At 33.0% G+C, this 15,671-nt stretch overlaps 1 protein-coding gene across 1 annotated transcript in view; it reads left to right on the plus strand.

The window, feature by feature from the left end:
* Positions 1 to 9,796: 9,796 nt before the first annotated feature.
* LOC143046957 (furin-like protease kpc-1) overlaps positions 9,797 to 15,671 on the plus strand; it is a 29,745-nt gene continuing 23,870 nt past the window's right edge. The window contains exons 1-2 of the mRNA XM_076219990.1: positions 9,797 to 9,926; positions 13,463 to 13,555. Of these exons, the coding sequence (XP_076076105.1) occupies positions 9,909 to 9,926; positions 13,463 to 13,555 (111 nt within the window). The 5' untranslated portion in view covers positions 9,797 to 9,908. The remainder of the gene's footprint in view (positions 9,927 to 13,462; positions 13,556 to 15,671) is intronic.

Here is a 15,671-nt window from a genome sequence, read left to right on the forward strand (position 1 = left end):
CTACAAAGACTCATCACTGACGTTCAGATCAAGATAGTTATAAAGCCAAACACGTACAAAGTGTAAGAGCATTCGGGATTCAAAATTTTAAAAAAATGTGCCAAATACGGATAAGATTATCTATGCCTTGGATATGAAAATCCTTAGTATTTTAAAACTATATACTTAAGTAAACAGGAAGTTTAAAAAAAAAAATGACCCTATAATTGATATTCATGTCAACACCAAAGTGCTGACTACTGGGCTGGCGATACCCTCGGGGACAATACGACAGACGCACGTCTCGTCTACAAAGACTCTTCAGTGACGCTGAGATGAGGATCAAAATAGTTATAAAGCCAAACAAGTAAAAACTTAAGATGAAGAGCATTGGGGATCCAAAATTTCAAAAAATGGCCCAAAGACGGCTAAGGTAATATATGCCTAGGATACAAAAATCCTTAGTATTTCTAAACAAATCAGTCTACTTAACACAAACAGGGAATAATAATAATTAAAAAAAAATGACCGCACAATTTATATTCATGTCAACACCGGAGTGCTGACTACAAGGCTGAAATATTCTAATGTTTGTACATTTACTGTCATGTTTGTTAAAACGCCATTAATGAGTCTAAATTGTTTGATACGTTCAATTTGTGTACCTTGTATTGTATTTTTGTTGTACATTATATAATGCTGAACACGTGTTTGAAGTAAAAATGAAACTGATTAAACCATGATTTCCAAAGTTTTGTTCTCAAACTTTTTTTTGAAGATATTTTGATGTAAGAGCTATAATAGCAATCAGACAAATAAACAGCACAATGAAATAAAAAAAAATAGGCAAGCAACAATACCATATGTTGACCCGAGTATTTAAAATAGGGATTTGTGTATAAGAAAAAATGAAACAACACACACATTTCAAAAGGGCGAGCATTTAAACACCACTTTTAGATAAACAAAACATTTTAGTTAGATACTAGTGTGTTTGTTTTTTTTTTACATAGACAGTAACTATATGTAGTTGGATGGTAGGTATTAATTTTTATTTCACTGCACTCACTTCATACTACAAACCCTCCACCGAAACAATCTGTTAAAAAGAAATCCAGTTTACAGTTATAGGAGATAAATTCAAACTACAAATTGGTAAACTATTTGAGCAATTGCTATTGTGAAAGGTCAAATTCTACTGAACAAGCACAGTAAATATGCAAACATATTAGCAAAGAATTGCCAACTTATAAGTATACTCGCCTAAATCACCCTAAAAAATAACAAATTTTACCCACTTTAAGTTTTCTCTCTCTTACTTTGAAAACTATTAAAGATAGACAGATAAAGTTGTACAGATAAGTCAAATTGGCAGAAATGGTCAGTCGAGCTCTTTAATTGCGATTTGACCAACATCTTGTATTTTACCTGTTATCTTGATAACTATAGATAGACACTTTAAATGGATAACAAGATCAGCAAGACACGATCAAATAAATAAGTTTAAAGTAATCAGCCTGTTTCGATTAGCTCAGCTCTTCATAAAATCGCATTTCAAAGGTTTATAATCTTAAAATCTTTTAACAGGACTATCACTGTGTGATGTTAGAACCGACTAATATGTTGATCCCGAACAAATCAAGTCTTTTCCTCCGTTTCTAGTGAACAAATAGAAAATATGTGTTCCTATCATAAAAACACATCAATGCATTCTAATAAATCGAAAATAAGATTTTTCCATCTTGTTTTTGTAAAGTATTAGCTGCTGGAAAAAATATAAACCTTAAATTACTCGTTCGTTACGCAGTATGTAAATAAACTCATGAAAAAAACCAGGAATGACATTTTATATTTATGCCAGACGCGCGTTTCGTCTTCCAAGGACTCAGCAGTGACGCTCGAATAAAAGAATGTTAAAAAGTATGGGCTGCGCGATGAAGATACAATACACGCCTATCCTTCAATCTTGAATCAACGTATTGTTCAATATGTTGTGCTAGTTAATCTTGCAATAATTGAGGACATGTTATTTTCGAGCGTCTTTAAGATAGTGATGCTTTAAATATTTTGCCAATAACAATCTTATTATAACTATAAGCCTGGTAACTATTTACACTACTGGGTCGATGTCACTCCTGGGTGGACGTTTCTTCCCCGAGGTATCACCAGCCAAGTAGTCATCACTTCGGTGTTGACTTGAATATCAATTATATATATTGTCATTTTATATAAATTTCCTGTTTACAAAAGTTTGAATTTTTCGAAATACTTAGGATTTTCTTATCTCAAGCATAAATTACCTTATCCGTATTTGGCACAATTTTTTGGAATTTTGGGTCTTTAATGCTCTTCAACTTTGTACTTGTTCGGCTTTATAACTATTTTGATCTGAGCGTCTCTGATGAGTCTTGTGTAGACAAAACGCGCGTCTGGCGTATTAGATTATAAGCCTAGATCCGTATTCACAAAACTGTCGTAACTCACAGATTAGCAGGCATTTTGAGGAAGGTGCCACAGCTAATGACTGGCTCTTAGGTTAATAAATTATATTATACAAGAAAACTATTACTTAAATCTCGGTGACAACAATTATTGCAACACTCTTTGTCCATGAAAACTATACTTTCCTTTATAATTAATTCCTGTATATTGGAAAAAAATCTTTTCATTCTTTTTAAGTTAAGCTATTTTTTCAGTTCTCACCAGGCTAGAATATGTACTTTGAATAATAACTCTCATTTCCAACACCACTTTCTCCCTTGTCCTGAGAATATCAAATTGTCGTTCCCTTACCGAATATTATCAATCAAACATTTTCGTTTTATTTTATAGTGTTTCAATTTTTTAAGAAGGTTACTATACTTAGTGTAACAGACGCCATACAAAAGAATATCTTGTGTTTTACTTAACTATGAGGGTGTTAAACGACCTTGACTAACCATGAGAGTCATGCATGTTCGGAAAAAATTGTGTGTAAACTTGCTTTCTAGTTAACCAGGCCACTAGTTAGGGAGGTCGAATGTTCAAAACCAGTCAGCTTTGTCGTACCGACATGTCTTTCTGTGGACTGTTACATAATGAACTAACAAGTAAAAAAATGCGTCTTGGCCTAGTATAAAGCATGGTCTATATTTGTGTCGCATTAACATGTTGAAAATGCATTTAATTTTCCGCTGGACGTTAAATGAGTGGCGGATTAAGGTAATTTAGGGTTTGTACTCTCTCTTTGTTTAAACATATCTCCGCTTTTTCATCAAAAAATCGGCCACAAAAAAATGAGACCTCCCTACATGCGGCAATTGACTGGTTTTGAAATAATTATTTTGTTGAATACCATTTGTTAAATATGTGTACGTTGTTTGATTACCGGAGTATTCTTTCCAGTATTTATCTGATAAATGAACATACATGTTCCACTTTTTATCTAATAAATGAACGTTATCTGAAAATTCAACGTACATTTCTCGAACTTATCTGATAAATGAACGTACATTTTCCTATTTTTATACGACCGCCCAAATTTTTTTTTGCGTCGTATATTGTTATGATGTCGTCGGCGTCGTCTGAAGACACATTTGGTTTCCAGACAATGACTTTAGTTTAAGTGATTGGATCTCTTTGAAATGTTACCAGAAGTTTTAATACCACAAAAGAAAGGTTGAAATTGATTTTGGGGGTTATGGTACCAACAGTTTAGAAATTAAGGACCAAAAAGGAACCAAAAACATGCATTTAGTATGGCGTTCATTATCACTGAACTAGTAGTTTAGGGGCCAGCTGAAGGACGCCTTCGGGTGCGGGAATTTCTCGCTACATTGAAGACCTGTTGGTGACCTTCTGCTGTTGTTTTTTCTATGGTCGGGTTGTTGTCTCTTTGACACATTCCCCATTTCCATACTCAATTTTATTTTTGTTGTTTCAAGGCAATAACATGTGTGTACTTTTATAGGTGTATAATAGATCTTTCTAAAATTGTACCACAAGGTTCCATTTTACAAAAGGAAGGCAGGGATTGTGTTTGGGGGTAATTGCCTTAAATGTTCAGGTATTAGGGGCCAAAATAGGGCCAAAACATGCATTTTTCTAGTTTCCAGACAATAACGTGTGTTTAAATGTAAGTAACTCTCTGTAGTACAAGGTGCAAACCACAAAGGGATGGCTGGGATTGAGTTTGGGGGTAATTGCTCCAACCGTTCAGGAATTAGGGGCCATAAAGAAGCATTTTTGTAGTTTCCACACAATAACTTGTGTTTAAGTGTATGAATCTCTCTAAAATCGTACTGAAAGGTATCATACAATAAAGGGATGTGATTGAGGTTGGGTGTTAATTACTAAAAGGGGGGTTAAAAAAATTGAGGGGGATTTCTTTTTCGTAATTTTATTTTATCTTAAAATTTTCCTTTATTACATTGATCCTGTCTGATTTATATATAAAAGCAAAAAATACTGATATGGCAGAAGATACACACCAAAATGATCTGTCAATTATATGAAGTATTGTGCAATAGCAAAGTATTGTACAATAGCAGAAAATCTTCAATTGTATATTATTACCTAATAAAGAGTATTTTACTGTTTTATTAATATTTCTATATTATTTTCTATTTTTCTGCCACTTTTTGTTCCACGGTCTATTGCACTGGAAATTACCGTTCTATTGCACCTGTGTGCAGTCTATTGCACTGACCTGTTATGACCTCTTATTCGGAAATCAGTATTAGGTAATAAAACGGTTATTGAATGTGTAACAGTGCAATTATAGATCAAAATATATTTCCTCGGTATGAAGATCAGCTCATTGTTCTTATGCCCTCAGTCGTTGGCTTCGGGCAATAGAACAATGAGCTGATCTTCATACCTTGGGAAATATTTTGATTTTAAACTACTGCATAGTTACATATTAAATAACTGTACAGTATTGCCCTATATCACAGTATTGCGAAAATATAGCAAGAAATCTTTAGTTGCACAGTTTGCGCAATAGCAAGAAATCATCAATTGCACAGTAAATCGAAATAGCAAGAAATCTTTTATATCACAGTATGGCGCAATAGCAACAAATATCCCATTGCACAGTATTGCGATTGCGCAGTATTGCGCATTAGCACAATACTTCACAAAAGCAAGAAACTCCAATTGCATTGAATTGCGCAATAGCAAAACATATCCAATTGCACAGTATTATCCAATAGCAAGAGATATTTAATTAGATTCATATCCAATTGTACAGTATTGCGCAATACCAAGAAATCTTCAATTGAAAATTATTACAAATATTTCAACCCATTTCAAATTTTCAGATCTTTTACCACATTTATTTTGTGTCAGAAACCTATATTATGTCAAAAATTTGATCACAATACAAATTCAGACGGTACATGTATCAAGCTTGAAAATTGTGTCCAGACTTGCACCAACTGTTCAGTGTTCGACCTCTGTTGTTGTATTAGGCTGCACTCGACGAAGCATTTTTAATTATTAACTTATAAATTAACGTTATCTGATTTAAATTAACGTACATTTCCCCCCTTTTTTTATTTAATAAAGAAACTTTATTGAAAAAAATAACAGTTCATTTCACGTACATTGTACTTATCGGATAAAATAACGTACATTTTCCCGTAATTGTCTGATAATATAAATGAACGTTCATGTTTTTCTGTTAAGGTGAGTACAAACATTTCAGCAAAAAATTAAACCTTTATTTTTTCATTACAAATCTTATTTATTACACTGTTAGTTAATACTTCATGATATGGTACAAAAATCAACCCAAAAAAAAAACTATCCGGTTTGGCCCCAGATGACTTTTAAAATGTTTATATCATTGAAAAAGCTCCAAATTATCTTCCTTTGGGGCAAAAATGCCATTTTTTGGCATTAAATTTGAAATATCTTTTTTAACTCATCGGTGACCTATATTTTTTTTATTATTGTTTTCAAATAAGCTGTACATAAACTAAATAATTGTAAAATTTAAGCGATTTCTGTAATTAGGTTATTTTTTTATTTCGATATTACCTCTATTTATCCTATTAGCTCAACAGAAAAAAAGGACATTAACAAAAATGTATGCTTCTTCCGGAGGCAGAGTGTGAGCTTAAATGAACGGTGACCCCATTTTTTTTTATTTCATTTTTCTTTTAAGTATATGATAAAGTTCATTTATAAAAAAATATAGCAAAATCCTATATTAGAAAAAAAAAGAAGATTTGTACCCAGGAGCCCCCTTAACATTCAGGTTCAGTCCAGGTTTAAGTTTTTTTTAAGACTTGAGCCACTTAAAGGGCCCCGTTGGGAACACTTAGAGCTCCCAATGATGTAACACTAAGAGCGTAACACCTTTAGCGCCAAATGATGTACTACTTAGAGCTCCTAATGGTACAACATTTAGAGCGTTCAATGGTGTAACATTTCTAGAGCACAGTTATGTAACATTAAGAGTACCAAATGGTGTAACACTAACAGCGCCGAATGAGTTTACTAGTGTTCCTGGCGGAATATTGTAGGCACCGAGCTCTGTATGTCTAGAAAAATCACTACAATTGTGCAAAAATTTTTTTCTTGAAAAATAAACACAAACAAATACCAAAGGACTGGTTTAAAAGTTCGCGACCTATCATAACAATTTACGCTTTCTATTTCGATTAGTCGTTTTAAGCGTTAAAATTCCAAACCAGCAACTTAGTGCTTTAAGTCGGAAAGACTCAGATCTTATTAAAACTATATTTTGAGACGACAAAAAGTGCAATGACATTATAAGAGAGATTAATGGCGTCAGTTAAGGATGTATGTGTCCGTATATTTCTAAACTTTGCTATGATTAAACAGATTATATACGTTTCCTGATGTTTTGCATAGGAATAAACCGCTGTGTACATGTATGTATATCAGTAAACTCTCATTGCAACCAGATGCTTGAATCAAAATGTAAGTACAAAAATTGAAATCATTTTAAACTATTTTCTACGAAAACGGATAAAAAATAGCAGTACAATTAACATTGGAAGTAGCATGCAATTTTGAATACAAGATATTCTATCTGTTAAGAAGATGTGGTATTATTGCCAATGAGACAAACATCCACAAGAGACCAAATGAAGTATTATATATACATGTACTATATGTATGTTACTATAGTACAATACAAATTTAGGTCACGGCACAACCTTCAACAATGAACAAAACCCATATTGTATTGGGAAAACTATAAATTGCTCCGACATGATAAAATAGGAAACAATTCAAACGGGAAAATCAATGATATATTGTTGGATACTGTTGACTTCTATATTGATTTGTTATTGATGTCGTTGGGTTGCTGTTTCAGTGATGTATATCCATGATTTTCGTTATTCATAATTAACTTAATATTTATTTGACAGTATGCCATCATCACTGCTTATTGTCCTGATAATTCTAGTCGTTAGGTTTCTGTTTCAGATATACATATATCCCGTTATTCATAATGATATACAATTACTGTCTTTAGATGAGGTAAATATGCGGTTTTATTGACTTTTGAAAAACTGTTATTCACTGAGGCCGACGGCCGAAGTGAATATCATTTTTTCAAAAGTCAATTAAACCCCATATTTACCGAAACAAAAGACAGTAATTGTTTAATTTCATATTCCGAGAAAAGAAAATGTATTTGATGACAAACATATACCAAAACAAATTTTACATGAAACATTTTACCATAACGTTGCATGTTAAAGCGCGTGACGTTTAGCGCGGTGAATAACACTTTCTCAGGTGAATATGCTTTTTAATTCAAAATCCAATTCATATAGAGAAACCTACTAAAGTAATACCAATATAGAATATTATTCCATATTGGTATTATTTTAATAGGTTTCAGTTTTTCAAAAGTCTATTAAACCCCATATTTACCGAAACAAAAGACAATAATTGTTTTATTCCATATGTCCGAGAGAAGAAAATGTATTTAATGACAAACATATACCAAAACAAATTTTACATGAAACATTTTACCATAACGTTGCATGTAAAAGCGCGTGACGTTTAGCGCGGTGAATAACACTTTATCAGGTGAATATGCTTTTTTATTCAAAATCCAATTCAAATAGAGAAACCTACTAAAATAATACCAATATGGAATAAATCCCGTTATTCATAATTAACTTATTTATTTGACAGTATGACATCATCACTGCTTATTGTCCTGGTAGTTCTAATCAACGGATTACAAAGCGATCAATTTGAACTCAATCACAAAGACGATGTAACTAAGATAGAAAGTAGTTTAAACGTCGAACAGAACCCTGAATCAACAGACATAATCATCAAACTTCAACCAGATGGCACTAAAGAAGATATCCAAGATATTCTTTCCAGATATCCTAAGTTTAAACTGATAAAACAGGTTAGGCCAAATGATTATGTGTTATTTAGAAGCTTAGATTTGATTTACATGAAAAGTAGTGAATTTTCACGGGTTGAATCCCTTTCGCACATGGTCTATCGCATTACAAGATTGGTCGGCTTGGCTGTAATAATGATTATAATATCAGTCACGGTTATATAGGATTTATCAAACCATTACAGAAAACAAATGTTTCAACTATAATTATTCTAAAGTTTTTTTTTAGATCAGCCACAATATCAACCATCAACCAAAAGAATACCACTAGCAGATCGCTCAGAATTATATTATTGCTTACGGGCCGGGTTGATAAGGAAGTGTTATCTCATAAGCTATTACAATACACAGTTTAAATATACAATACTCGTACAGTGTAGGAAAATATAAAATGTATTTGACGAGCTTAAGAAAGCTCTCCTGTTTCGTAGAGAGTACAAATACATTTGAAACTATCCTACTCTGTACGAATATTGGTTTAGTTTTCAATTTAACATTGAGCTTAAAAATATGTTTTTTCCGTCTAAATCGTTTTTGAATGAAATCGATATGATTTATACGTGGGCCGCAATGAGGACCCCAAATTGAACTTAAGCAGGAGACCATAAAGTTAAGTATACGTTTATTGGTTCATGTCATCTACCACATGGGTACTTGGGAAAAGATTTAGCCCCCCCTTTCAAAATACGTTATAGAGAGCCTTTTATATGATATATATGATTAGTGACCGTTGTGGATAGTACACTTGGAATTGATAGTAAATATAACATATAAGTTATTTCTAGTATATTTGTGTTCATGTACTACATAAAAAACGGGAAAATAATTTATTAATAGAAATAAAAAAATAACGGATTTTGGATAAAAAGGGGAAGGGTTAACAAAATATTTCCCTGTCTCCACGTACCTATGATATGCCACCCTGTATTTGTATAGTGGAAAGGTTGATTGCAGATTAAATACAATTATATATCATTTCCAGGAATGGATAACATTGTTTCTGTCTGTCTGACTGACATACATCAATCTTGTACCTTCATCCTTACGTCTATCAGTTGAATCGTATACTACAGAAAAAAAACTCGAAAATAATTGAAATTGACAGTAAACAAAAAAAATACGAATATTTGTAAAAAGGTGGAGGGCCAAAACATTGTCCTGTCCCCTAGTACCTATGGTACAAACCTTTGTGCATCTATATGTAAGGGTCAGGATTGGGGTCCTTCATTCCCGCATTCTTTACATTTTATGCCATTTTTTCAAGTCTTTTAAATACTTTTTCCTAATTATTCTATATTATTTTTTTGTTGTTAATTTCTCTTAGTTTTATATTTTTCACCTATTATTCTCTATTCTGTAAACCCCCTGTCACACACTAATATATACATACGAAGTTATAGACATATGATATATATGTTGAATATTACAGTTTAAGTTGTTCGGTGATACGTATTACAAGTTGTCATTGGACGAGTCCAAGATCCCACGTCAGTTAGTAGATGGTACAGTTGGACTGAATGAGGATGACAATGATGTACTGCGCATGAAAAATGAAAATAAGGTACTTACACACATTATACTTAGTTTCTATTGCTACTATTACTCATTTAAACATCACTCGGTCTCTATTTTAGAACCGGGACTGCGTAAAATAGAGTGTCTTTGCCTGAATGTACGTCTTATTATTTTTTGTTACGGCCCGGCCCTTCTATACTTTTATCACTAGTGCTCGTTAATTTAATGCTACTAAACAAATCACAACAGAGTAGAATGTAACTTACAAAATTAGACAAAGTATGTAAAAAGAAAACAATTGCAGTCGCAAGAACTAAAATCAAAGAGCTGATAGCTCTGAGGTGGAAGAAGGTGAATAAAAGGTAACTTGAATTACCATAAAAGCAGACCCACTAACCCAGCATGTTTTGTTCCATTATCGTTATGACGTTGTTGTTTTTTTTCTTCAAACAAGAATGTGTCATAAGCAAATGGATTTCCCATCTGTACAATCATTTTCTATTTTCAGTGGACTGTAAAAATTAGGTAAAATTTTTAATTTGGCAGTAAAATTAGAAAGATCATATCATAAGGAACACATGTGTACTAAGTTTCAAGTTGATTGGATTTCGACTTCATCAAAAACTACCTCGACCATAAACTGTAACCTGAAGCAGGACGAACAGGCAGACCAGAAAACATAATGCCCATAAATCGGGAATAAAAATAGTAAGACTTGTTACATACCCGCCAACTTTTGAAGGTTCTCTTGGTTTTTTTTTAGTGCGCGTCAACAATTTTAAAGGTAAAAATTTTTAGCGAAGTATTTTGCACGATCTGGATTGTCTAGAAAAAGTGTCATATTTGTTCGATGAACTTACATGCCTGTTTGCATAGTTCTAGTTATTGAATCGGTAGAAAAGATGAACATGTAGCTAGCAGACCAGGGTTTATTTTCTTGTGTAAGAATATCAGATGCTTGTTGAAATTTCCAATTTTGAAATATGCACAAAGATGGACCTTTAACAGGTTTGGAACATCTCTCCAAATGAGGCCTAACCCTCATTGGAAGAACATTGCAACCCACTGTAAAAAATGAGCACCTTTATATTCATATTATTTGATGAAACTTCTCCCCAAGAACTATGCATCTATCAAGTATTAAATGGTCAAATCATGTCAAAAGAATTTTGTGATGTTTCTAAACTGATATCTTCTTTTTTAATTTGACCCTCATTTAGAAAGTTGTTCCAAATATAATGAATTTTCCCACTTTTGAGTTAATAATCTTAAAAAAAATCTTTCTTTTTTTTCAATAGTAAAATGACCCCTTGTTTTAGGGACACCACTCATAATGGGGGGGGGGGGGGGGGGGGGGAGAGGGTCCAACCTGTTTGTTGGTCTTTGTGAAAAAGAATAGTACATTGTCCTTTAAATGATTTAATAAAATTAAATTCAAAAATAAAATATGTTACAAGTATTATGCCGATAAATTAGTGAAAAAAAAATACTATTTATTATCTTTATGGTAGTACTTGGTAGTACTGCTGCATCATTGAATTTTGTCAATCAGCCATGCTTTTATCCTAAAAGCTGTGTAAGAACGACTACAGATGAAAACAACACAAGTTCAAAATCTAGCATGTTAGAATAATCTTCAGAGAAAACGTTTTTGATTGGCTTAATAATTGATCATGAGAAACACAGAATTAAATTGGCTGAACACGATTGTCTTAACTTGGGAACAAAATAAGGAACAGATGATTTTCACTAAATCGTGTTTTAGAGTTTTTTTTAACGACACCCTTAATATCAATATTTTTTAATAAATGCAAGGACGTATTATAAAACGTCCTTGATTAGAGTAAAGAGAATGAACACAGGGAGAATGACCACAGGGCGAAAGTACTATACGGGCGAAAGAACTCAGGACGAACAGACCAAGGGCGAACATGTAAACAGGGCGAGTTGTCCAGATACCAAATTCACGCATGCGTACTACAAATATCTACAGTAAACAAAACATCCGGTTACAAGTAAACAAATAACATTCATGTAGATGAGATGAAATCTAATATTTTACATAAATAAAAGTGTACATATTTACGATAGTGATTGTTTTTCAATCCTAATTTACAAATTAAATGATTCAGATGCTTAATCATGTATAAAAATCGGTGTCGGGAATCAGAAAGTGTTATGAACATGAAATTGTAATACACAGAAACGAATGCGGCATACGGAGGCTCAATGATTTTAAAGTCGGCACCATTGACCTTCAGAAGACTTGAAGTCTTCTTCCACCAAAAAATGACCATGATACGTAGACATGGTTTAAAGACAATCGCATGAACTGAGAGAACGACACATGATGCATAAGCAATCAGAGTTGTATAAAAAGGTATACATGTATATGCGTAATCAATCGGAGTGTAATAATCTGACACAATGAGACATATTACTAGAAAATTGCAGTCTCATGAACTGGCATAACGTAACATTATACGCATTTTCATGGACTGACATGCTGAGATATGGTAAATAAAAAAAAAAGTAAGTCACATGAACTGACAACACGAGACATGGGGCATAGACAATTCAAGTCTCAACAAATGAAAAAAAAAAACTGACGGTGGGTAATAATCGACAAATGACAGAACGGTATATGATCCATAGGCAAACGAAGTCTAATGCTCCTTTATATGACAGAACGGTTTATGATGCATAGGCAAACGAAGTCTAATGTTCCTTTAAATGACAAAACGGTATATGATCAAAGGCAAACATAGTCTAATGTTTCTTTAAATGACAGAACGGTTTATGATGCATAGGCAAACGAAGTCTAATGTTTCTTTAAATGACAGAACGGTTTATGATGCATAGGCAAACTAAGTCTAATGTTCCTTTATATGACAGAACGGTTTATGATGCATAGGCAAACGAAGTCTAATGTTCCTTTAAATGACAGAACGGTATATGATGCATAGGCAAACGTAGTCTAATATTCTTTTAACTGACAGAACGGTTTATGATGCATAGGCAAACGAAGTCTAATGTTTCTTTAAATGACAGAACGGTATATGATGCATAGGCAAACGAAGTCTAATGTTCCTTTAAATGACAGAACGGTAAATGATGCATAGGCAAACGAAGTCTAATGTTCCTTTAAATGACAGAACGGTTTATGATTCATAGACACACGAAGTTTAATGCTCCTTTAAAAAACAAAACGGTTTATGGTGCATAGGCAAACGAAGTCTAATGTTCCTTTAAATGACAGAACGGTTTATGATGCATAGACAAACGAAGTCTAATATTCCTTTAAATGACAGAACGGTATATGATGTATAGGCAAACGAAGTCTAATGTTCCTTTAAATGACAGAACGGTTTATGATACATAGGAAAACGAAGTCTAATCTGCCTTTAAATTAAACTTAATTCGAATTCAACTTGGTTAATGGTGTCCTTCTTTTGAGTTGAATATTAATGAGTGACTGAAAAATGGATACAGCTAAAGTTAATGGTCAACAGGTTATTTATTACAGCAGAAAACGTTTTATAATGATAATTGTTTTTAACTCATATTTCTGTTGTATTTTAGGTCGAGTTTCTGGAGATAGACAAGAAGGAACTTATTATGCTGTATGCTGACACATCACATCCAGACCCTGAGATGACTGATATGTGGCATTTAGTACGTAATTAGTATTTAAAGTTGTTGTAATATTTCTTATGTAGTCATTTCGTATCTGAAAGTCACATATTACAGTATACTGATGTGTGCTTTCTCGTTTTTATATAGATTTGACCGTTAGTTTTCCCGTTTGAATGGTTTTACATTAGTAGTTTGTGGGGACCTTTGTAGTTTGCTGTTTGGTGTTAGTCAAGGCTCCGCGTTGAACCAACAGTTTGCAAACAACCCTATGGATTTCTCATGTATCAAGTTAATAATCAATGCACTCACAAAACAGTTTTCGGGGAGATAACTCCTAAAAAGAAAAGTATTCGGTTAAGCAGGGATTATTTCAAAGGTTCATAAAATGTTCATAAAATTGAGAATGGAAATGGGGAATGTGTCAAAGTGACAACAACCCGACCATAGAGCAGACAACAGCAGAAGGTCACCAACAGGTCTTCAATGCAACAAGAAATTCTCGCACCCGGAGGCGTCCTTCAGCCGGTCCCTAAACAAATATAAACCGGTTAAGTGATAATGAACACCATGCTAAACTCAAAATTGTACACAAGAAACTAACAGTTAAAATAATACAAGACTAACAAAGGCCAGAGGCTCCTGACTTGGGACAGGCGCAAAAATGCGGCGGTGTTAAACATGTTTGTGAGATCTCAACCCCCCTATACCTCTAGCCAATGCAGAAAAGTAAACGCATAACAATACGCACATTAAAATTCAGTTCAAGAGAAGTCCGAGTCTGATGTCAGAAGATGTAACCAAAGAAAATAAACAAAATGACAATAATACATAAATAACATCAGACTACTAGCAGTTAACTGACATGCCAGCTCCAGACTTCAATTACACTGAATGAAAAATTATGTCTTCATCATATGAATATCAGGCACAATCCTCCCCGTGAGGGTTTTAGTATCATACCATCATAACATATATGAGAAGAACATAACCCGTGTCATGCCAACAACTGGTTTATTATTAATAAATGTGTTTACTTCCGATGCAAAGACCCTATAAGTGAATCAATATTAACGCCAAAATATGCAATCTTTAATGACCTGACAAGAATATCGTAACTATATCCCTTCTTAATACGTCTATTTAAAGGTTTTGTTAGCTTCTGAGGTGAATACTGACATTTTTGTGCTTTATAAAGAATATTTCCATAAAATATTGGATGTGAAATACCTGAACGTATAAGAAGTCTGCATGTTGAGCTATATTTACGAATTATGTCCTTATACCGATGATAAAATTTAGTAAATGTTTTGACTAGTTTGTGATATCGAAAACCCTGGTGTAATAATTTTTCAGTAATACATAAATTTCTCTCGTTAAAATCTAAAACATTTTTACATACACGAGCGAATCGTACAAGTTGAGATATATAAACACCGTAAGATGGTGACAAGGGAACGTCACCATCTAAAATGGATAATTAACGATAGGAAATGAGAAATCATCTCTTTATCATAAATTTTAGTATTAAGCTTTCCGTTAATGATATATATATCAAGATCAAGGAAAGGGCAGTGGTCTTTATTAGTATTAGCTTTATTTAAAGTAAGTTCATCATGATAAATTTCTTTAGTATACATACTGAAGTCGTCATTATTGAGAGCTAAAATATCATCCAAATATCTAAAAGTATTATTACATTTGTGTATCAGATGTTGTTTCGATGGGTCTTCGCTGATTTTTGTCATACATTGTAACTCATAGCAATACAAAAACAGGTCCACAATAAGTGGTGCACAGTTAGTCCCCATTGGAATTCCGATAACCTGACGATATACGGAATCTCCAAAGCGAACAGAATTGTTATCCAGTAAAAATTCAAGAGCAGATATAGATCAAAGCATGTCCAATTGACATAGTTTTTTTTTTGTTTATTGCTACTAAAAAATGACCTAAAAGAGTTTGAACATATATATTCACATTCTGACTTTTTAAATGCCCATTTAATTAGGTGCGTATGTTTTTTCTTAATGAGAATGTGAGGCAATGTGGTATATAGGGTAGAAAAATCAAAACTTTGAACAGATTCAAAATCACCAATATATGCATGCAATTTATCAAGTACTTCCAACGAGTTTTTGACACTCCAAAAGTAATT

Source organism: Mytilus galloprovincialis, chromosome 9 (assembly GCF_965363235.1).
Source record: "Mytilus galloprovincialis chromosome 9, xbMytGall1.hap1.1, whole genome shotgun sequence".
Taxonomy (NCBI): Eukaryota; Metazoa; Mollusca; class Bivalvia; order Mytilida; family Mytilidae; genus Mytilus; species Mytilus galloprovincialis.